At 33.8% G+C, this 25,008-nt stretch overlaps 1 protein-coding gene across 2 annotated transcripts; it reads left to right on the forward strand.

Moving 5' to 3' along the window:
• Positions 1-2,556: 2,556 nt before the first annotated feature.
• On the forward strand, positions 2,557-24,604 carry LOC121375264 (Bardet-Biedl syndrome 7 protein homolog). Of its 2 annotated transcripts, none has more exons than XM_041502636.1 (18): positions 2,557-2,692; positions 3,452-3,511; positions 6,331-6,393; positions 7,510-7,685; positions 8,181-8,367; positions 9,428-9,567; positions 10,059-10,108; positions 13,381-13,511; positions 14,661-14,745; positions 16,119-16,218; positions 18,713-18,905; positions 19,341-19,415; positions 19,804-20,006; positions 20,728-20,892; positions 21,666-21,775; positions 22,742-22,845; positions 23,604-23,727; positions 23,871-24,604. In XM_041502636.1, exons 1-18 carry the CDS (start codon positions 2,654-2,656, stop codon positions 24,005-24,007), a joined length of 2,142 nt encoding a protein of 713 aa, XP_041358570.1. In that variant the 5' UTR covers positions 2,557-2,653; the 3' UTR covers positions 24,008-24,604. The 2 variants fall into 2 exon arrangements, with proteins under 2 accessions (XP_041358570.1, XP_041358571.1); XM_041502637.1 differs by lacking the exon at positions 16,119-16,218 and adding an exon at positions 17,565-17,664.
• Positions 24,605-25,008: the final 404 nt, after the last annotated feature.

Below are 25,008 nucleotides of genomic sequence, written 5' to 3' on the forward strand. Positions count from 1 at the left end.
GAATTTGATTATATTTATATTCCAGCTATCTAGTTTAGTGGTACCAGGATACAAACTTGTACCCCATCAAGTGAATTTGATTATATTTATATTCCAGCTATCAGGTTTAGTGGTACCAGGATACAAACTTGTACCCCATCAAGTGAATTTGATTATATTTATATTCCAGCTATCAGGTTTAGTGGTACCAGGATACAAACTTGTACCCCATCAAGTGAATTTGATTATATTTATATTCCAGCTATCTAGTTTAGTGGTACCAGGATACAAACTTGTACCCCATCAAGTGAATTTGATTATATTTATATTCCAGCTATCTAGTTTAGTGGTACCAGGATACAAACTTGTACCCCATCAAGTGAATTTGATTATATTTATATTCCAGCTATCAGGTTTAGTGGTACCAGGATACAAACTTGTACCCCATCAAGTGAATTTGATTATATTTATATTCCAGCTATCAGGTTTAGTGGTACCAGGATACAAACTTGTACCCCATCAAGTGAATTTGATTATATTTATATTCCAGCTATCAGGTTTAGTGGTACCAGGATACAAACTTGTACCCCATCAAGTGAATTTGATTATATTTATATTCCAGCTATCTAGTTTAGTGGTACCAGGATACAAACTTGTACCCCATCAAGTGAATTTGATTATATTTATATTCCAGCTATCTAGTTTAGTGGTACCAGGATACAAACTTGTACCCCATCAAGTGAATTTGATTATATTTATATTCCAGCTATCTAGTTTAGTGGTACCAGGATACAAACTTGTACCCCATCAAGTGAATTTGATTATATTTATATTCCAGCTATCTAGTTTAGTGGTACCAGGATACAAACTTGTACCCCATCAAGTGAATTTGATTATATTTATATTCCAGCTATCTAGTTTAGTGGTACCAGGATACAAACTTGTACCCCATCAAGTGAATTTGATTATATTTATATTCCAGCTATCAGGTTTAGTGGTACCAGGATACAAACTTGTACCCCATCAAGTGAATTTGATTATATTTATATTCCAGCTATCTAGTTTAGTGGTACCAGGATACAAACTTGTACCCCATCAAGTGAATTTGATTATATTTATATTCCAGCTATCTAGACTGTCGTTAGTGAACAAGAATTTAGTATAGTGGTCTTAAATCTCACCAATTGAGCTGTTAAAAATGTGCATGGTTTCTGGTACCAGGATACAAACTTATTACCTACCAACTGTTGGGTCAATCAATTAACCATTATACTACTATACTATTAAAAAATAGGAAAGGCTGGGTTCCTGAAAACACACAATTTTGTTTGTAGCACAAATCTTGTTTGTATGCCTAATAATAATTTTTTTAAAATACTCTAACAGCATATGGTCAAGCCAAAATTTTGACCATATTATTGATTCTTTTTACCCCAGCACATACCATGGCTTTTGATATACCAGTCGTGGTGCACTGGCCAGAACAAGAAATAGCCCAATGGGTCCACCAGCAGGGATTGATCCTAGATCTACTGAGCATCAGGCAAGTGCTTTACCACTGGACTATATCCTACATCAAGTACTGTACTGGTGTTGGCTGGCCATATTTTGGGGATTCTAACCAAACCACTGCCTGCCCCCACCTACTGAGGCTAAAACTATTTTTTACAGTGCAACATTAGACTATTCATATAGGTGGCTACGGATAATGAAAACAAAAAGGTCCATTTGGTTTATATTTGACCCCCACCCCCCACCCTGATTCAGACAATGCTACACCCTTGTTATGATCATTATCATTTTAAGGTCATTTGCAATTTGATTAACAATTAGAGTAAAAACTGAAACTCTACAACACACTACACAATAATGTTAATAACTATTTGATTTAAATACTCTCACATAATAATACTATAATATGCTAAAACTATTTAAGACTGTATGAAGATTGATAAACAAAAGGAAAGGAATGTTTGTTTTATGATACTCTAACCCATATTGAATCAGCAGAAAATATTATCTGATTATTAGGTGTTATCAACACAATTGTTTTGACAACATGGATTTTTCTGCTAGCTACGGCCCTGTATATGCAATAACATTGTCAGTCTTGAGTGATCTGGATACAATTTAAAACCTCCATACTGGTAGGCCTACCCTAAACAAAATTCCAGGTGGCAGATGCAAGTTTCTTCTTTTACTTTCTAGACAAAGTGTCACAATTAACATATCATGGTAAGTGTTACGCAGTAAAACAAGGAGAGAAGAGAAATACCTTATATATTTCATAATTAAAGTAAATATTTGAATTCTATGTATGTTGTAACTTTTTTTATGAATAGTGAACACAAAAAGAATTGTGGAAAACATTCTTGATTTGATGACAAAAATGTATAATAATAAAATAATATTGTGCTTTATCAAATGACATATGGAAATCATACGTTAGTAATGCAAATAATATTAATTATTGTGAGTTTTTCGAGTAGACTGCCTGTTTTCATCGATACAAAATAACAACAAAAACAAAGTGTTGTGAGAGACCCTGTCGTTTTCTAACTTCCTATTGAAGATTTACGCATATTTGTTTCGTTGTTTGGGAAGCTAAACATAAATATTTATAAATTAACAGTTCAAACTTTTGTTTGAGAAAACAGTTAACAGATCATTTAAAATGATGGAATTAAATTTATCGCGTGTGGACTATATGCAGGTTAAACTGGTTTTCATTCGTTTTGAAAGATAGTTAACTCTTACTCGTTTCTTTATATGTTTCCGAGAGTTATATATTTTCGATTATATATTGTAATATATTAATTTCGAAGAATTACAATGGGTGATCTATGATAAATGCTTCAATTAAAAAAAAACCTGACCATGAAGTATTTAATACACAACAAATAATATGTTTTTATTATTAACAATAATAATATTTATAATCACAGAAATGTTAATTTTATTGTATTGAATTGTGTAGCAATCTCTATAACTTGTTTAGCAATGACATGAACAAATTATTTTTTGCTTATTATTATTGATTCCTATTTTTAATGTACATTAATTTTTGATACTGAAAAATACTAGGCATATTTATTGATTCCTATTTTTAATGTACATTAATTTTTGATACTGAAAAATACTAGGCATATTTTGTTCCTGTACTGGTGAAAAAGTTACCAGTCATATCGTTCCTGGGTCATAATGTCACTTCTTTCCATTAACTAAAACGTCCCCAGGTAAAACGTGAATAATAAGATAATGAATAATATGTTACATTAAAACAAATACAATGTCCATTTACACATATTGTAACATAATTAGTCTACATACTTCATATGAATTTGTACAATTTAATGTTATTAAACACAAAATAGTTATTTTGTCAGTGCTATCTTGGTGAGGATGTTTTGACCTTAAAATGTTATGACTGGATAAGAAGATAAAAACTGACCCCAAATTTTGGTGATTTCAGGTTGGAATAACCTGTCCTCAGACAATGAAGCTTCTTCCTGCTTCTGGAAAATTACAGAAGGTATGGTAGTTTGTGATATTTAACATTTTATTTTTCATTTTTATATCAAGTCTGTTTGACTAACTTAGTACATGTATTTTAATCAGCTACTAATATTTCAACTAGTAAATTATAATAATAATTTAATTTTTTTTTAAAGAAATATTCATTACAAATATCTGATGGGAATATTTTTAAGCATATCTCTTTGTAAATTAGTATACCTTCCAATAAGATTATCTTTTGAAATTTATATAGCAGATCAAATTGAAATGTCAGTTTTAAGAATATTAGTTTATGTAACTTTTAATCTCAAATGATAAAACATATAAAAGTAGCTTTTTAAACGGATTGAATTTTTGTTGAGATTAATACAATCAACATAAATTAAAACTACACTGTGGGCTGAGTATCTGTCCAAACTAGTATCTTTATAATCCAGTTTCTGTGTATACCAGCACAACCACAGAGTTCCATTTAGAGACCACAGCTTGGGTTAAATCTATCTAATCTGGCACTCTATATATACTTCGTCTTCACCAGGAAAGGTGAGTGATCACTCTTACTCTCCTGGAAAGTTATAGGAGAGCTGCAAATTCATCGCTTGCAACAAACTTTTGTAATAAATTTTATTTGAAATGTGGTTGCTCGCCTGGCATCATTTCAGGAGAGGGGCAGGATGTAGCCCAGTGGTAAAGCGCTCGCTTGATGCACAGTCGGTTATGGGTCGATACCCATTGGTGGGCCCATTGGGCTATTTCTTGTTCCATCCAGTGCACTACGACATGTCATGGTATGTGCTAGCTTGTCTATGGGATGATGCATATAACAGATCCCTTGCTACTAATGGAAAAATGTAGTGTTTTCTTACCAAAACTATATGTTAAAATTACCAAAAACCGATGATTAATAAATCAATGTGCTCTAGTGGTGTCGTTAAACAAAACAAACTTTAACTTTCATTTCAGGAGAGTGATCTTCAACTCATCCATTGATTTTGCTCCTGATGAATACCGTATATAACTGGCACATGTTAACAGTCCCACATGAATCTTGTGTAGACCAGTCCACTGTATTTTGTTACAAAATATACTACTCAAAAGAATTTAAGGGTAAAAAATTTATAACCAAATAAGTTTCAGAGTGTATTAGACTGATGATGTAAACTACACCAAAAATTTAATTTATTGTTCCATATTTACAAAAAAACACAAATAAACGTCACTGTATACAAGAAAGTCACATGACATGCTGTCAAAGTTGAAGGTTGTCAAACATGGATTTTACACATTAGAACATTCGTTTAATAGTGTGTGAATCCACCCCTGGCGCGAATACACTCGACACATCGTTGCCTCATGCTGTTGATTAGACGTCTGAAGAACTCTTGGGGAATGGCCTGCCACTCTGCCATAAGAAGTTGACCCAGATCATGAAGGTTGGCTGGAGGGGCATGGTTATCCCGAACTCTCCTGCCTAATTCGTCCCAGGCGTTCTCTATTGGGGCCAAGTCAGGCGAATATGCTGGCCAATCCATCCTGGCGATACCTTGTTGTCTGAGAAAGTCCGTTACCACCCTGGCGCGGTGGGGTCTGGCATTGTCATCCTGCAGAACTGCCCCGCCGCCAATCTGCTGAAGGCCTGGGAGAACCAACGGCCGGATAATCTCATTCAGATAGCGGATTCCATTCAGATTGCCATCCACCACATAGAGGGGCGTCCTGTGGTGGATAGAGGTGCCGCCCCACACCATGACGCTGCCACCACCGAACCGGTGACGTTGTCTAACGTTAACGTCAGCAAAGCACCCCCCAGGACGTCTGTAGACACGAACCCGACCGTCGTTGAACTGGAGACTAAACCTGGACTCATCAGTGAACATCACTCGACCCCACTGAACACGTTGCCACCGCAGATGAAGTGTGCACCAGTGACGTCTGGCCGTTCTGTGACGTGGTAGGAGTGGTGGTCGAACAGCCTGGCAACGGCAGCGTAGATTATTGGCTCTCAGACGATTGCGTATGGTTTGATCAGACACTCGAGTTCCAGTCGCAGTCCGCAGATTGTCACGTAATCGGCGTGCAGTGGTTGGGTGTTGACGTAGAGCCATATTGGTGATGTAGCTGTCCTCTCTATTTGTAGTGCTTCGGGGTCTTCCCGAACGTGGACGATTTCGAACAGAATTCGTTGCTTGGTACCGTTGCCACAGTCGGCCAACGACACTCTGACTGACACCAAGTCTCAGAGCAACATTTCTTTGCGTATTGCCATCCTGAAGCCAAGCAATAGCCCTTCCTCGATCTTCGATAGTCAGTTGATGTCGTACCATTGTCGAATTTCGAGTGTGCACCATACACGAACGCAAGCTCCAATTATACGGAAATTCAGCATTGGGAACATGGAATACACATGCAAAGCGTGCAAATAAAGCGCTTTGTGAAAAAGCAAGTTATGGGCACTTAGCAGACCTTTCGCTTTCGCCCTAATTTACGTGCAAATGTAAGCACGTTTTCGCCATTAGCACTAGTCGACAGTGTGATTGACAGTGGATTTTAATTCATTTATGGGTTGCTTAAACCCACTTTAATCAAAATGGAACAATACCATGCGTGACATTATGGTCTAGCTAATATAATTGACATTCAGAAAATAATGTCGAAAATATCGTCTGACCCTTAAATTCTTTTGAGTAGTATATAATTATTTAAATACACATCACATTCTTGTATGTTTGAAAAGCATATGTATCAATTGAAAATACATAGCATCATAAAAATGTAATTATTTACATCGACATGAATTGGTATGTTAAATTTGATCTTGTTCTTGTTACTGTTTAGGTTACAGTAGCAGATTGTGATGGCGTGCTTCAGTGCTTTGGTATGAGGAAAAGAGAAGTACAGGTAAAAATAATGTTTCACATAACTTATGATCATTAATGCATATGATAAGGATAGCACCAACAGCAATTTATAAATACTTAATCAATAGTTACTATAGAAGTTGAACATATTCTTATTCTGATACATAACATGTAATATTTATTTTATGATATATTTGACATTGTAAACTGATGGTGAGTGTGTTCTATATTGTGATTGGTTAATTACATTTTTTTGTTCTGGGATCAAATCAAAATAACACCCGGAAAGCTAATGACGTCATTAGCAATTGGAACAGGCCAAATTGACGGTTCAAGGGTCTACAGCAACCCCTGCAATTAACCACAGCAGTCAACAATGCTGTGGAGATTGCTGCGGAGTTTTTAATTATTTATGGCACTTTTTTTGCCTTGGACTGTATTCTTTTTCTTTTTTTCAATGGCATGTTTTTTGCCGTGGACATTTTCTTAATTGCAGGGGTTGCAAGGTTAGATTGTAGCCAGGTATTATTTTTTTTTAAATACCAACTACACAGTTAGTTCTTTAGAGAAACGATTCAGTTTACAATGGACATAACCATATGGAGTTTTTAGATTTGTGAGTGTTATTGTCTATTTGATGCCCGCAAATGTTTCATTTTTAAACTCAGGCCTTCGGTCAAAAAATGACATTTGCAGGATCAAATAGACAATAACACCCGCAAATCTAAAAACTCCATATGGTTATCTCCTAATTATAGAAATCTTTATAATATATTGCCATAGATTTGAAGAAATGTTTTCACTATGTTTGATCCTCCCAGGCTTCTGAATTTTATGAAAATGATAATTTCCGGTAATGTAACATAAGCCACCAATATTACCAAGAGACAGTTTCCAATGGGAATGGAATAAAATCAGTCTTTCCCATAAAATTGCAAATCTTGAGGTCTGTCCTCCAGTGTTCATAATACTGACGGTTAGATGATGACTTGTAATTTATATTTAATTGACTTTGATACCAGTTATACTTTGGTTTATCTGAACATAGACCAGTCCTCTCTGTATTTTAATACATTTATCAGTAAAATGGAGAGACAACTAATATATTTTAGCTATAAATTTGTATAATGGTTTGGTATTTCTTATATTTTAACAGCATTTCTTCAAAACAGTACCAGGTGCAAGGATCACAAGCTTGGAACTTGGAGGTCCCACTGGTCAGCCCCGTGAGAGGGTATTTATAGCAGCTGGACCTGAAGTAAAGGGATTCACCAAAAAGGGCAAAAACTTTCTAACCTTTGATACCAACATGTCAGAACCTATTCAGTCCATGTAAGCATATTAATCACATGTTTAATTATCATTCTTATATCTTAGTTCGTAATAAAATGTTCTAGAACATTAACTTTTCTGAATATTTTGGGTGTTTTGTCACTGGAACATATTACCATTAATGTTCAGTAGTTTGATCATTACCAAATTGTAGTTTACTTAATGTATCAAAGCTTTCTGATTCTGATTATACCACATCAAGCTCTTTACAGTTTAACATTTGGTGCCTATTTTTATTTTTATCACTATCCAAGTTCTTTAGTTTATTTAAATGTGATGTTTATTTTTCTATAACTTTACTAACTTTATTTGGACCCTTAACATTGATAATATTTTTGACTGAGTATGTTACAACAATGTCTAAAAGTCAATATTCAAGTTAATTCTATTACAGAAAAAGATATTCCGTCTTTTCAATTCTGTTTAAATTTTGTATATATTTTTTTAATATACATAATGTTGTTAGCTACTGCTTGTTACACATTTCACTTACAGGTATGTAGAAGGAGCTGATCTGCTTGTTTGTGGTAATTTTATTTACAATCATTACCGGGACTGTAAAGATCTGAACTACTTTCTGTGTGGAGACAAGGTTAACAATGTGCTCTGCCTGCCTCTGGATAGAGTGCCGGATGTCATCCCAGTGTTAGCCTGTGAAGACAGGGTTCTCAGGGTTTTACAGGTAATGTACAACACAGAAGAAGGAAGGAAATGTTTTATTTAACGATGCACTCCAGACATTGTATTTACAGTTATATGGCATCGGACATATGATTAAGGACCACACAGATATTGAGGGAGGAAACCCACTGTTGCCACTTTATGGGCTACTCTTTTTGATTAGCAACAAGGGATCTTTTATATGCACCATCCCATAGACAGGATAGCACATACCACAGCCTTTGATGTACCAGTTGTGGTGCACTGGCTGGAACGAGAAATAGCCCAATGGGCCCACCGACGGGGATAGATCCCAAACTGACCGTGCATGAAGCGAGCGCTTTACCACTGAGCTATGTCTCGCCCCATGTACAACACAGATTCAGGCCAGTTGGAAATTTAGCAGCTACTGTTTAATGTTTTAAAATTGTGTAGTGATCTCTGAAACCGCAGCAAATCGTGACGTGATACTGAACATGATATTCCCTGTAGGCCTCTGAAAATTGCATGTTGTTCACACAAGCAAATTTTAGTATAACCCAAGTTTTGTTCACACATTAAATTTAGGCAACATTTATACGGTCATGATGAGTTATGCACAAAGAAATAGGTTACCTTAAAAATGGTTTACACAAATGTTCAATTCTCAGGGGCCCGATATTACTCGGAAACATTTTAATATTTTGTTTTAAGGAAAAGAAAGTACTGTTGTTTTGGTTAAGATTGTTTTCATCAGATAAATGAATTGTAGGCCCAGATAAAATGTTAACAGTTTAATATTGTAATACTAACAATGAAATGCTATCTGTTGGGCATCTTGCCTCATTCGAAAACAGACCCAGCCCATAAATTTGTAAGAAGAACATTTTGATTAGATGTATTTTAGCTCTCTCTCTCTTTTTTAATGAACATGAATCTGTCAAAGACCAGGATTCTATCGAAACAAGATTTATTTTAGAGTATTAAATTGATCCTGTGACAATGAGAAATCTCTAAAACGTTCAGTGCATTATTTTAGTGGTACATCCACAGCACCAACTGTTTTTTATTTATGAAATATTTTATTATTTTTCCTTTGCCAGTCCTCAGACTTGTTGTATGAGATGGAGGTCCCGGGTCCTCCTGTGGTTCTCTGTCTCTATGCCAACAATGGAGGAGATGATGGCAATGAAATTCTCTATGGAACAGCTGATGGGCGTATTGGAATGGTGCAGATTGGAGTGTAAGCTAATCGAAATAATGGTCAAAATTCATATTCAAGGCCTCTCTGAGGCAATGTTGCATCGTCTTTGCAAGTCTTTTTGCATTTCACTGAGATGACGAAGTTGTGATAGTTTAGAGAATTAAGTCTCTGAACCTATATTTTCGAAGCTATCTTAGAGCTACGGAATCATAAAATCATCATAAGCTATGACATCACTATGGTGTGAGCTGTGGTAACATCATAGCCTATGATGGTTTTACGATTTCGTAGTGCTAACATTGCTTTGAAAATATGGGCCCAGGTTTTTAAGGACTGTCATACCTCCTCTGTTTTTAATGTTTCACGAATTTCATGATACAAGTTATTGCCCCTCATTTTTTATATCAATGTTTTATTTTTTTTGTTATAAGAATTTAAAGAGTTAATTTTAAAAAGAAATATTTGCAATTTATGATAGAATTGGCTTTAAAAGTGATATATGTTAACAGAGATATTTTAAATACTTTCAGCCTGGCTCCAACACACAGATGGGAACTGCCTAATGAAAAGAGAAGTGGAGGTATTGGTTTAATATTATAGCTCAGTTTTAAAAATGACACATTATAATTGTGGTATAAGTTACCAAAATGCATTTATTATTATTTTAGAAATTTTATATACAGTCGAGCACCGTTGTGTTGATATCGTGGGGACTGTACATAAATATCGAGTTAACCAAATATCGACTCAAACGTTCAGTCAAGTATGTAAATAAAAAATTACAAACAAAAGATGTCAAATTTAAAAATGAACTATAATTTATTTGTTTAAATCAAATCAAGAATTTCATTTAATTTCACAATAACATAATGTAACACAATTTTTTTTCTTCTGAAATTAATAATAAAGTAATCAATCAATAAACCAATAATACCGATGTGCGCAAGCTTACTGAATCTGTTAAAAGTTTTTATAAATTGTGGAATTAAAATGACTGTGGTTATGGAGACAGTTAAACAAAAAATTACGAAATAAATTTTAACATATTATAATAAAGGATTAAGAACAAAATGCAATTATTCAAACTGGAAGAACAAATAACAATCACAACTATCACAACACTTAATTCACAAAGTCTGTTAATAATGTCTGTCGCGCATTAGAACAAGGCATGAAAGCTACTGAGATTAGAAAGTTTGTTAAGTCCCCAATAGCATGGACGGGATTTCCATTGGAATCTCTGCTGTCCACAAATCGAGTTAATAACTCCAGTGCCTCTGTTGCTGACATCAACGATGGCGGAGGAAGATTGGCAGTGTCGTCATTTTCCATATCACTCTCTGGCTCTGGTTCTGCTACAACAGGGGTCTGGGCAGCCAACACCTCTTCAACAATGCTGTCGTTGGACATGGGAGCACAGGTTCCAGGCTGTCATCGGCACGTGCATATTCCATTAAAGTCACACCGTTGGTTACTAGGTGTGACAAGGGAATATCGTCTTCGGGGTCACTTTCATACTCCGGATCAGCCGACTCAGTTGTATTATGAAGCCTGCATGGCGGAAACAGTGGTTAATTGTCCCTACTGATACGTTATCCCACGCAAGTTTTAAAAATCAGAGGGCATCCAAAACCGAAAGTTTAACTTCAGTTTTTTTTTCTTTGGTGGCAAGGTGTCTGACAATAATATGTTTTTGATAGTCCACTTTTAGATTTTGAATAATACCCTGATCCATTGGTTGAGTATGACTTGTGGTGTTTGAGGGGAGAAATATCAGTTCTACATTGGTAAGACCAGTGACATGAGGGTGGGCGGGGCAGTTATCAACAATCATTGCGATTTTTCGTCCTTGTCTACGAAATTTTTTGTCAATTTTAAAAAGCCATTCTTTAAAAATATCAGACATCATCCATGCTTTCTTGTTGGCCAGGTACTCAGTGGGTAGTGATTTGAAATTTTTAAAACAACGTGGCTTTTGTGATTTGCCAATAATCAAAAGTGGGAGCGTATCCGTGCCAGACATGTTAGCAATTACTAGAGTGGTAATGCGATCTTTACTGCATTTGCCACCGTGACATTTCACACCCCTAAACTCTAAGGTTTTGTCTGGCATTAGTTTGAAGAAAATGCCTGTCTCGTCGGCATTGTAGATGTCGTCCTCGCTGTAAGACATGAGTATTGGGAGAAAGCCTGTTTCCAGTTATTCATAGCATCTGATCGATTGTTAACAGAGTTCGCCTCACCACAGACTTTTTAAAAAGTTATGTTGTGTCTTTCTTTAAACCTATCCAACCACCCAGTCGAACAAGTAAAATCATTTCTACCCAATTTCTTTGGTAATTCTTCTGCTTTAGCCATTATGTGAGCCCCAGAAATTGCAACATTGCTGTCCCTAGCTAATTTGAACCATTTTAATAAAGCTTCGTCTACATCTTCAAACTTAGCTGTTCGCATTCTTTTTCTAGATGGAGAAAAGGATAAAATTGCAATAGCCCCTTTAATTTTATCAGAATTTTTTAACCATGTAGACTAAAGTATTTTGAGGAATGCCAAATTCTTTTGCAATAACGCTTTTTGATTTATCACCTCTCTCAACAGCTTGGATAGCTTCTAATTTTGTTTCAATGGATTTTACCGTCAACTTACGTTTCTTTGGAGAATTATCTGATCCAGTTTTCACCCCAGATAAGCCAAGTCCTTCACTAGATTGCTCAGACATGGTGCTCTGGTGAAGTGACCAACGGTCCACTTTGCTTAAATAGGATAGGTGTCATTAAAGAAACACCGACATCGCTTCTTTGTTAATTAATAAACAAATAACCGACCACCACAAATTAATCCTACTTTAATCCGAGTCCATTTTACCAGTCCTCATTTATGAAAGCCATAAGTCACGTGACTTACTGCATTCTGTAACAATCATTTCATCTGCTCGATTACCGCGTTTAATTTTAAGATTGGTGAGGCCATTTATTACCGTGATTACTGTTTTAGATAACTTCACTCATTGATGTCACATGTGAACAGTAATTACAAATCATATCTGTTTACAGTGGAATGTCGGCAATGGTTTGGTTACGTGCCCAAAATACCGTCAGAGTGTTAATTATAGGTCGTGCAATTTATACTTACCCTTTTAAACATTTTATTTATTTTAACAAATAATTTTACTATCGACACATCAAGGCACTTTTGTACATAAAAGTTTAATTAGGGACCAAAAAATATATCGACACAAACGTAATATCAACTCAATCGTATCGACTCAACAGAGTAAAAAAACATGATATTTAATACACGTTTCGGCCGGGACCGGCCAGTCATATCGACACAAACAATATATCGACTCAAGCAAGATCGACACAACGGTGCTCGACTGTAGTTCTGTGTTTATTTTGAAAACTACTACTTAAATGCTGGATGTGTGGGTTGTATTGTTTTTTTAGCTTGCTGATTATACTAATATAGCATTGTTGGTGTATGTGTTTTACCATAGTAATGCAGTTATTAGGATTGTGGAACTGAAAAATGTTTCAGTTGGACATTAAAATTGGTTAATAGTGGTTTTTAGAGCCGAAAAGCCCTTTATTTAGTTTGTTATTGATCTGTTTTAACACAAAATTTCAAACGTTTGTCTGTCCCTGTTGCTTGTGAGGTTAGCATCACAGAATGTCAAATGCTGTACACATCAATGTTGGAGGTTCAAATGCCTTTTAGTGCGTGCGTGCGTAATGCTTTAACATGCTCATATACGACGAAGGTTTCGAGCATGTCTGCCCCAGGGTTCGGCCTTTGAGAGGTCAGGGGCCCAATCCGGGGCAGAGTGCCTTTAGTATTGTGTTTTTATTATAGGTGTTTTGTGTCTTGACAACTATGACATCACTGGAGATGGGGTGTTTGACTTGCTAGTGGGTCGAGATGATGGTCAGATTGAAGTGTACAGTTACGATGAAGCTGATGAACCTGTCCACAGATTTAGCCATGTACGTAAATTTGACATGTTTATGTTGATTGTTCCTGTATCTAACAAACAGTGACAAGTTCTATTTTATATAAATTTATAAAAGAATTGAATATTGTTTAACTAACAAAATGTTGAGATATCCTGAGAAAATATATACAGTGAATTCTGTTGCAGAACATGTGTTTGATGCATCAGCTACACTAAAGCTCAAGATTCAGTATTTTTTTTATGCAGTGTATTTTCTTTTTAAGACATTTAATTAAAGGTTGTAATGGTCTTCCATGATTTATAACCAGTGCTTTCTTTTCTGAGTTAGCTGCAAGGTTTTAATTTGTTTTTAAAAATAGATCACATGTTGCAACCTAATCTGTTATGATTATTTTTTCTAACCAAATGACAACACTACTCTGTCTCGGACCTGTCAGTTTTTCCTGATTGCCTGTGAGACACCTTTAACCTCACACCATAGCTCTTCCATGTGCATGTATCAGGAAATCAATTTTTTTACAAAACTGCCACTGTAGGAAAAAAGATTTCACCATTCGTTCAAGTCTAATTTTGAAAAAACTAAAATATATTAATATCAAGGACAGTTCTGTAAATGATACAGGTCAACACAAATTCTACTTTCATTTCAAGTTTAACAAATGCAAAGCTTAAATTAACTTGTTATAAGTATTAGTTAATGCCAACTTCTGTAGTATAGCTGTAACATAAATAAACAGACTTTAATTTTGACTATGGTTAGCTTTTGCTAGATTGTTATTGGTGTCATATCAATTAGTTACTGACACTCTTTTTTTAAATTATAGAAATGAGGGGTAAAATTAATTTCACATTTTTAATACTTTTTCAATAGTTAAGTGAAATATTTAACAAAACCAAAACCAAAAATAATTGTATTCCAAGTTCATTTGTTTTAGAATATTTAAACAAAACCATTGTAAAGTCAGTAGGATATACCTGCTTCTTATATTAGTATCTTGTTAATTATTATTTCGAAACACTAACACTTGAAATAGCTACTTTATTTCTGGAAGCGTGTTATAGGTAGACACACATATAAACAGATATGAAAATAAAAACAAAACTTCAAGCATTTACTTTGACAAATTTGGTAAAACAGGAGGTTATGTTTATAATAATGTTATTCCACTTGTTGTTGCAGACGTGTAGTGAGAGTGTGACGTCTGTACAAGGAGGTGTGGTCTCCTCACCGGGCTATGATGAAATTATCTGTACAACATATGCAGGTAAGCTAATGCATACTATATATTGTTCCCATCTGCTGGAGTCTCACCAGTGGCATATACTATTATCTCACCAGTGAGTTAGCTTTGGAGACAAAACATAATTTGTCAAATATTTCTCACACAGAAAAAAAGACATCCCATCTCCCTATCTTCAGTGGTGGTTGAATCTCACCATGTTGTCATGATTGTTTAGTCCTTCAGACAATGAGTGGTAGTTGGTGGGTCCCCACCCCAAATCCAAAACTCACCAAATTCTAGACCTCAATGTGAAAAAAATTGATTATGGGGAGTATTACCATATTTGATACCATATGCTATGGGGAGCTAAAAATGACTCCCAGCCAAGTGATGGGGAGTGAGAGTGATAGCTCCACGAAGATGGCGAGGTCTGGAATCCCCATCACAATGTCACTCGATTTGACCCACAGACTTTATTTCAAAAAAAAAAATTCTTCTTTTTCTTCTTTTTATTTTTTTTCTTCAAAATACTGAAATCCAATGAAAAAAGATCATAAAATGAATATAACTGCATAAATAAAAAAAAAATTAGATTATACATTACTCTACAGGGTAGTAATAAACCCTACTTAAGAGACTCATTTTGATCATAAATGCTAATATAATATAATTACGATCACTAATAAAGTGTACATTTAACCAATTTATTATTATTATTATTATTGTAAAAAAAAATTTTTTTATTACTATTAGTGTTTCTTGTATGTGATTCTTTTACATATTTGTTTTGTTCTATTAATATTTCTAGAGGATATATTCAATAAGTATAGGAATGTCTGATTCATTACTATTTCTCAGTGATATAAATATAAAAAATAGTCCCCCCTCCCCATTTTTGAGCATTTATCATCACTAGTTTTTAATTTCAAAGTTTGTATGTAGGTAATGGCATCGATATCATTCATTTATGAAGCATAAACATTAGATGTTTCAGTACTGATATAATATTAGTATTGCACATTAATCTATGGGTTTACACTGAAAATTCATGATTTTGAGTTTGTCTCAATAATTATAGTCCTAGTTGTATCTATGAATTAGATTGAAAGTTGATGATTTTGAGTGTATTACTATTTTAGTCCTAGTCAAACAAGGCCGAATTTACGAAGCCTGTTTTTTTTTTACACAGGTGTTTAAGCATTGTAAATGTATGTAGTTACACATATGTAAGACATAAACAGGCTTTCTAAATTTGACCAACAATTTTAAAAAATTATCATTTTGAGTTTGTAATTAGTAATAATATGATTTGGACTGAAAGTTGATTTCGAGTTTGTGTCACTAGTTGTATGATTTTAAAAATGTATGTCTTGAGTTTATATCACTATTACAGTCTTAGTTATACCTGTTTCCAGGATGGCTATTTTCTTTGACATCAGAGTCAAAGCACAAATACTCTGGACATGATACTCTCAGTTTTACTGCTGAGGGAAAACAAAAAATAGTTTCATTGAGGTAACGTGATGGCTAATGGCATGTCTGGGCATGATGGATATTATTGTAATTGCATTGTCATATGTTGCACACTGTGTTATATCTTCATGTATCAAGCTTTTTGTTACCAGAGATCAAGGTTTCTAATTCTGAAATTACATATTTGGAATTTGTAACAAAAGAACTGTTACAAAGATGTGAAGTTAATTTATATATGTCCTTATAGTTTAATTTTCTATTAATATTTCTGCAATTTATTATATTAAAAAATATATCAGTGTACACCTGTAACAATAATAACAGAGAAGTATTTTAAGTACATGTATTTTTCTTTGTTATCTAAACACTTTTGGAAAGAAACATTAAATCACTCAGAAATTGTTGATCCCTGTTTAAATAATCAATATGCATGTGCATTATTAAATCAATTAATGCATTTCCAAGTTTAACCAAGTATTTAGTCAAATGCTAACCATTGAAAAAAATGTTTTGTGTATGTCATTTGTGCTTTATATATATATTTATATATTTATATATATATATATATACACACACACACACACACACAAAACAAGAAACTATTAGCTTTCCATTGATTATTTTTTGATTATGTTTAGAACTACTTTGTTTATTTTAATAATCTCTTATGGTAAGCATACTTACATGTAATTTATGTATTTTAAAAAGCAGCCAACAAAATGTTTTATATTCACATTGAATTGATTGATCTTTGTTCAGATGACTGATGGCAAGTCACAAAGAGTAACATCTGATTCACAGGATATTTTACATATTCACTTAAATTTTGCAATTAAAAATTACAGAATAAAGATATAGAACAGTCAAGGATAAATATACAGGGCAGTGTATAGTATTCTGGAGAACCGAAATTAGGGGTTTTTTAAGGGCTATAAATACTTGTATGTTTATCCACACTAATCAGGATGCATGTTGTTAGTACAACAATATATGTAATGCTGTGTTCATTTGGTGCTCCTGAATATCGTTAATTCACAAGTTCCAAATTGTGAACATGACTTCACCAAGTGGAGAGTGTTCAGGTGACATATAGACAATCTGCAGTCACTCCAATCTTACAAACCCGATCTCATAAATGCACAAATTATTTGTGTTTGTTCTGCCATTTTGTCACGAGTTGTGAAGACTGAGACAGAAAATTTAACCCCAGTTCACAAGTTGTGTTCATGGGTTATTTCACTAAACGAACGCTCTTCACAACTTGTGAATTGGGAAATACAATATTCACAACTTCTAATAAATGCAGCATCACTGTGAGCAAATAACAAAACTATGAAAGTGGTTGCTACTTTTGTCTGTATTCTGCTTTTGTATGTTGCATGTGACAGGTTGGGTGTTTGGTTTGACCTCTGAACAGCAAATCAAATCATTTGGAAACCAAGAAAGTTCGCTTGATGCGGCAACTGAATCAAAGCTAATGAATCTGCAGTATGTAGACTTACCTCCCCTTTGGAGGTTAACCCTGTGTTTTGCATTAGTTTCTCTGGGTAGTGCTTTTTTTTTTTCAAAGCATGATTTTTAATATTTTGATTGCAAATTTTTATTTATTAAGCTTTGAATTTGGTTTTTAATTTAATCAAATTGGTAAGTATTAAAAGATGCTTTGTGTTATTGTTTTCCAATATTAAATTTGATGCTAGCATTTATGCAGACTTTATAAACTAATAGAAAACTAACAGAATGCTAGCAGTATTTCAAATGTTGTACTAACCTTCATTCACAGATTAAAATGTTTTGATTTCACTGTTTTGCTATTTTGTAATTTACTAGACTGCATGAGATACATTTGTGTTAAAACATTGTCTGTTTAATACTGTTCTGCATGGAGTTACTAATTTTTTGTTTGCTTTTTCTTATGCATTGTTATAAAATATTTATTTTATTTTATATTATTACTATAAAAACATTTTCAATTGATTTTAGTGAAATTTAAAAAAAAAGAGAAAAGGATCAGATATCAATTTAAATGTTTTGTTTTCTATTACCGGTATGTTCTTATTAATAAAATAGTTACACATTGTGTTATGACATATATGATATTATTATACTCATATACTCTATCTTCTTAACATCTACTGAACACTGCATAGTATTTTCACCTTCATCAACTGCTGTAAACTTTTAAATAACAAAATGTTAAAAAACAGATGTGTGACTGTATGATGCTGAAGTAATTGATGAAAACCTGTTCATACAGTTACAGTACCATATATTTAGCCTTTTCTGATCTTGAAAGATACCACTTGGATCAAACACCTTCTAATAGGAAGTTTCATTTTAAGAAACAGTGTTTCCAAATAAACATATACAGTAACTTGATAAAAAAAAAAAATCAGTCTTGTAATTAATTTTTCTTCAAAGACTTTGAAGCAACCTATTTTTAAATACATGTACTTAAATATAAATGTTTTTCTCAATGGTGTATCCTTGGCAGAATTTTATTTTTAAGCTAGTCTTGCCTTGTTGACTTTCTCAGACAGGAATTGGATGATCTTCAGAAGAAGGTGGTGGATGAAAGGGAGAAGTACCAACAGTCAGCCTTCTCCAATAATGCAGTTTCTGCCGTCCCGTGTTTCAACATCAAAGACAAGTTTGTGCTAAATCGGGAAGATGCCAGCTACACCATGAGTCTTGAGCTACAAATGCCAATAGATAATGTGCTGTTACAGGTAAATCAATATTTCGTTCTAAAACCTTATAAAAAATGTTTAATAAGGAATTATGTAAAAGGCTTTAAAAATAAAATTATTAGTTAATTTGTAATTGTACTTGCTAATGTTTTGCCACTACAACATTTTAATACAAACTGTTTATTATATTAACCTTTTATATTTTTCTAAAGGAAATAAACATTATTTGCAAGGACAGGTTCAAATAATATATACTATACACCATCTCTAATAGAGCTAAAAAGAAAAAAGAAAAACATAAATATTATTTCCTGAAAATATTTTCTCTGACATAAAAAATTTTTTGTTTCAAGTGTCTTTTTTCAGTGATAGTTACTTCAATGCAAATAATCTTAAAATTTACTAAATGTGTTAATAATTAGTGGAGTGTTATTAATATGTAATATTACTTTGAGATGTTTGTAACACTTTCAGAGTGATGTCCCCATTGATCTACTAGATGTAGAGAAGAACTCAGCAGTTGTCAGCTACAGTCACTGTTCACCTGAAGTCAGTAATCACTTTTTCTTTTTTTCTTTAATACACCTTGTTTACCGGTAATACATTACAAAGCATGAAGTAAAAAAATAATAGTTTAATTTATTTTAATTGTTGATATATTGAATGATGGCAACAATGTTTTTCTGTTGTTGTTTTTTGCAAGTTTGTGTAGCCTAAAAAGTACATCATTACATAAACGTTACTGAAAAGAAAATTTTACAAATCTATGCACTGGCATAGGATTCAGATATTTTGCTTTATATTTGCTTTATAAAAGTGTGTAAATATAATCGTGTGCCCCCCACTTTTTGGCACCTTCCTATGCCACTGCTATGACCTACATGACTTAGGTATGTTTATGTATCAAGGCTTGTTCATTTTTGATATTTTATTTCAGGAAGGAAATTTTCTTCTTGCCACATACAGGTGTCAGGCAAACACGACCCGACTGGAACTGAAGGTTAGGTCTATAGAGGGTCAGCACGGGATTCTTCAGGCTTACATCACCCCAAGAATACAGCCAAAGATCTGTCAAGTCAAACAATATCTTATTAAACCTCTGTCACTTCACCAACGTACACACGTCTTTGATGACAAGAGGCAAGCTGACTTCTGTTACACATTCATATTGTTTTCATGTTGTTTATTAGGTTTAAAGAGCAATTAGTCCAAAAATTTAAATGAATAATATGTTGATATATGCTTTGGATAGAAAAATTAATATACTTTAACTTCAGAAATGAGTGTTATTAATCAAAGAATTAGCTTATCCAGCTTATAGGTGACTAGTAAAACAAATCTCCCAGTATTCTGTCATAAACACAAAATAGTGGAATCTGCATGTGGCTATTCCGTCTTCATATCTTCAGCCACAACAATATTCTGGCTCAACAAAAGCTCAGATATTTTGCTTCAGAATTATGTGAAGTAATATTTTTAAAAGCACTTTCTGTTTGGTAAAAACAATTAAAAAATTCAAACTCTGATGTGTTGTGGCAGCTAGGTTGGGTTTTTGTTTTCTCTCATCTATGTAAAGTGTTTCAATTATTATATATTAGATATCAAAATAGCCACTTTTATTAGCAATATGCTGGCATTAATGGTTAGGTAGTATTTATTAAAAAATATTTGTATATTACAGGGGACATTTTGTTCAGTATTGCTACACAATTTTAAAACATTAAACAGTAATTACTAATCAATTTTTAATTGATAAAAATATCACTAATTGAGATTTTGATAACAAAATGTTCCTTGCATTATGATGAATTTTTAAATATTAAAAACATGTTAATTTAACTTTTTTTTATTTTTTTGGCAGACCATACAATACATTAAAACTGACAGGTTCATTCAGTTTGGCCGAGATGCACAACTGGGTTTGCTTCTGTCTGCCTGAACTGCCGGAGAGGACACCAGCTGGAGACACGGCCACCTTCCATTTTGAGTCCACATTCCTCAACACGCAGCTAGAGTGCTGCTACAGGTGAGAGGGCAGTGGGTTGGTTCAGTTAAGAAAGGAAGGAAGGAAATGGTTTTATTTAACGACACACTTAACACATTTTATTTACGGTTATATAGTGTCGGACATGTGGTTAAGGACCACACAGATATTGAGGGACTGTTGCCACTTTTTGGGCTGCTCTTTTCGATTAAAAGCAAGGGATCTTTTATATGCATCATACCACAGCCTTTGATATACCAGTCATGGTGCACTGGCTGGAGCGAGAAATGGCCCAATGGGCTTACCGACAGGGATCGAACCCAGCGAATGCTTTACCACGGGGCTACCTCCTGCCCCTGTTTCAGTTAAATGAATGCTCTGCTTGAGGATAATGTCTTAGTTGTATGTTGACATTTTGACAAAGGAAAAAAAGGGTTTGGACAGTGATCTGTATTATCTCTATTACATTGCCCAAACTTTTTGATAAATGATTGGTCGACACTTCTTTTTTCTGCACTAAAATTTCAGGGCTAGCTTTGGCACTCACCAAAGCCAACAATTGTAAATTTTATAAACAATTGGCAAAATTTATTTTGATTTGAGGAAATAATTTCATGCAATAATTGATTTTTGGAGAAAACCCCCCCTTTTTTTTCCCCACAATTTTTGAATTTTAATAGATGATTTGGTGACATTTTCTGCTTTCTCTGTTAAATGGATATGCTTATTTTAACATGAATTGCTTAACAGTTGAATTCCATGTTCTCTATCTATCCAGATATATCCAAAAGCCTTCTTTGTTTAATGTATTTCAGGAAAGGTGAGGCTACATTCAGATCAGACAACATCTCAACAATATCTATTCTGAAGGATGTCCTGTCTAAAGAAGCAACTAAAAAGAAGATAAGACTTGATATCACATACGGTGAGTGGATACCCTATACAACAGTCCAATCAGTGCACCACAACTGGTCAAACGCCGTGGTATGTGCTTTCCTGTCTGTAAGAAAATGCATATAAAAGATCCCTTGCTGCATTAGGAAAAATGTAGCAAATTTCCTCTGATGACCACAAGTCAGAAATTACCAAATATTTGACATCCAATGGCCAGTGATAAATTAATCAATGTGCTTTAGTGGTGTCGTTAAAGAAAACACTCTAACAACAGCTGAGATGGAATAATATCCGAGATAGATCATGGATTTGTAGACACATGAAATGTTTTGTCATGTAAAATATCATGATCTGTTTTGTCATGTGAAATATCATGATCTGTTTTTATCATGTGAAATATCACATGTTTTGTCATGTGACATATCATCACCAGTTTTTTCATTTGAAATATCATCACCTATTTTGACAGGGGTTAGAAATGCTGGACAAAATGCCAAGGTGTGAGAACTGTTGTGAAAGGAGGAAAATAAAATATAACAGTGATTTAGGCATATTACACAAAAAGGAAAACCAATTACATTATATGTGCTGGTGAGTTTGTATGAAAATGCAAGGGATAAATACTAAAATGATGAGTAATCTCATCCAGGTTTATAGCTGTAATTTACCAAATTGCCAAATGTGAACTGAAATTGAATTTGGCTAATGCCACTTTGAAAATGAGATAAATACAATTCTTTAGATTTAATTTTGTTATATTTGGTGGGTGGGGGTGCCAACTGAAACTTGAATTTGGCTGCAAATTCATCTAACTAAATTCACACAATTCCTAATAATTTTGGATCCAGTTTAAAGCCTGCTCACCTATATATTTATTTTAAAGACAGGATATTGTATTTTTTTAAATATGATAGAACACACTATAGAATACAGAGCACAGCAGCTTTTAATGTGTGCTACTATATGAGACTCATACTGATAATATTGCTCTTTTTAGAGGTGAATGATGATTCAGTATCACACACACTGGGTTTGATTCATCCAAGACTGGAATCTCAACTTCTGCTTGCCAAGAAAGTTCAGCTTATTGATGGATTGAAGGTATGGCACTGTTGTGATATTGTTTTATGACTACTGCCTGTATATTTTGTTCTATAAGATGTTCAGACTGTCTTCTTGTCCATTCTTTGAAGAGTAATAAGATAATTATATTGTCACAGTTAAATATTGAAATCACTCTCTACCATAAACATGGACTGTACATATGTATTGACGCTAAAGTAGATTATACCAGTCTAAAGTACAACATTGTAGTGCTTACATACACTGACTAAACATGGGTACCAGTTTTGTCTGAAAGTGTAACATGCAAATCAAAACAACTAAACTATGGTCACTAACAAACTCATTTCTCTGTACAAGACAGAGTTCAGTGAATAGTTTGACAAACTTGTGACATGACCACAGAACCACTGGAAAACAATTATTGGAAGTCTGATTTTTAAGGCATACAGTTTGTTTTGACTAAAGAAAAATGTTTACCTGGTATTTGTTTTATGGAGTGAATAAAATTATAAAAAAAACAACTATAAAACAGGTAAAACATGTGACACAGTTTGTGAACAGATATATTTGTTCTAGACCAGTTAGTCATAGGCTTTGTAAAATGCAACACAATTTCTGGTCTTCTACACAATGTGGGCACATATGGCCAAGTCATTGTGATTGTCTTATATTCATAAGTACAACTTTTGTAATCTTTCTACTGTTCTATTTATGTGTGTAAAAGCAACTAAACATCAAGTGATATTTTTTAGAAACTTAATATTCAATAATTAATATAATATGTTTTTCGTCAGGAACTTGCTATTCACGAGAATGACACCAGTTTCCTCTCCTCTGAGTATCAACAAATATTGGATAATGCAGACAAAATTCAGCAAGAGTTTAAAAAGCAACCCTGTCACTTGGAACGATTATATGGTAAGTTACAAAGGTAGTTCCAGCAATAATCGTTTTGTATACCTCAGTAAAAATACAGATGTAGGAATTGTGAAGTGTTACTGATTTCCATCACTTTTATGTCAAGTTTTTATTAATATTACTTTATACTTTCTTCTCTTCAGGTATGATCACTGACCTCTACATTGACAAGTTCAAGTTCAAAGGACAAAATGTGAAGGGCAAAGTTGCTGGACTATTGGAAATTCTTGATAATTATGACTTGGAAAGTCTTGTTCAGTTCTTTGAAAATTCAGCTTGAATAACATTGCAGCTGACTCTAAGTGACTGTGGAAGTCCGTACCAGTTAATTTTAAAGATTACCAATACTAAATTCAAGTATATATATATACTGAATAAAACATGTTTAATAATAGTAAGAAAAAATATCAGTTGTCAGAAAGAGCTTGTTGTGTGTAACACTGGTAATTTGACTGTTCGCATACACAGGGAATCATTAATTTCCTATTGTGGTAACAATGGTCATGCCATGGGCTACAAAGAGATGTTAAGAAGAGGAATATGTCTCATTGATTCAAACAAATGGGATAAATAAAAAATCACACATGTATCAGCTGGACACAGAAAACAGGTTCTATCTTATGACATCATAAAAACATTACATGGCAACGTTATTTATCAAGCAACTGGCACACAGATGTCATCACATTTTGTATTCATATGCATGTTGCTCTAGTTACTCTTGAACATTGTGGAGGTGAATGTTGATGCCATCTAGACATTGCATGACAGTGTTCTCGCTGGGTGAAAATTAAAGGAGGGTGGCCGCTCGGCACCACACCCTTCAAAAAAACAAAACAAAAACCCAATAAACAAAAAGCAAAAAAAAGGGGGGGGGGGGGGGAGTTTGGTTACCATATTGTTGTATGTTGTTAGACTTGTGAAAAGACATACTCCTTATTTTGGCTACAAAAAAGTGCAAAAAGGTTTATAAATACGAAATACAAGCACTTGTCTTTTAATTGAACCGAAGATGATATCGGTCTGACATTCACGGACAGTTCCGGTTTTGCTGAACCAATGAAAGTTTTAATATTATTATTTTTAATAAAGATTTCAAGATATACGAAAAACAATAAAGATGTTTGTAAAGTGATCCCCTAATGTCGGATACTTTTTATTTTTTTTCCATCTTCATCGAATGAATCGATCGCTGTGATAAAATATTCGTTTTGTTTTTGTAAAGGCCGTGTATATTTTATTTGGCACTCAAGATAAATGATTTTATTGATGAACACTACC

The sequence above is a fragment of the Gigantopelta aegis genome, chromosome 6 (genome assembly GCF_016097555.1).
Source record: "Gigantopelta aegis isolate Gae_Host chromosome 6, Gae_host_genome, whole genome shotgun sequence".
Classification (NCBI taxonomy): Eukaryota; Metazoa; Mollusca; class Gastropoda; order Neomphalida; family Peltospiridae; genus Gigantopelta; species Gigantopelta aegis.

Excerpts from the sequence above, each read along its gene's own strand:
- LOC121375264 (XM_041502636.1), top strand. The coding sequence starts at position 2,654 with ATGATGGAATTAAATTTATCGCGTGTGGACTATATGCAG. Across the intron at positions 3,512-6,330 it reads CTTCTGGAAAATTACAGAAG|GTTACAGTAGCAGATTGTGA; the intron begins GTATGGTAGTTT and ends GTTACTGTTTAG. Across the intron at positions 20,007-20,727 it reads CACGTCTTTGATGACAAGAG|ACCATACAATACATTAAAAC; the intron begins GCAAGCTGACTT and ends TTTTTTTGGCAG.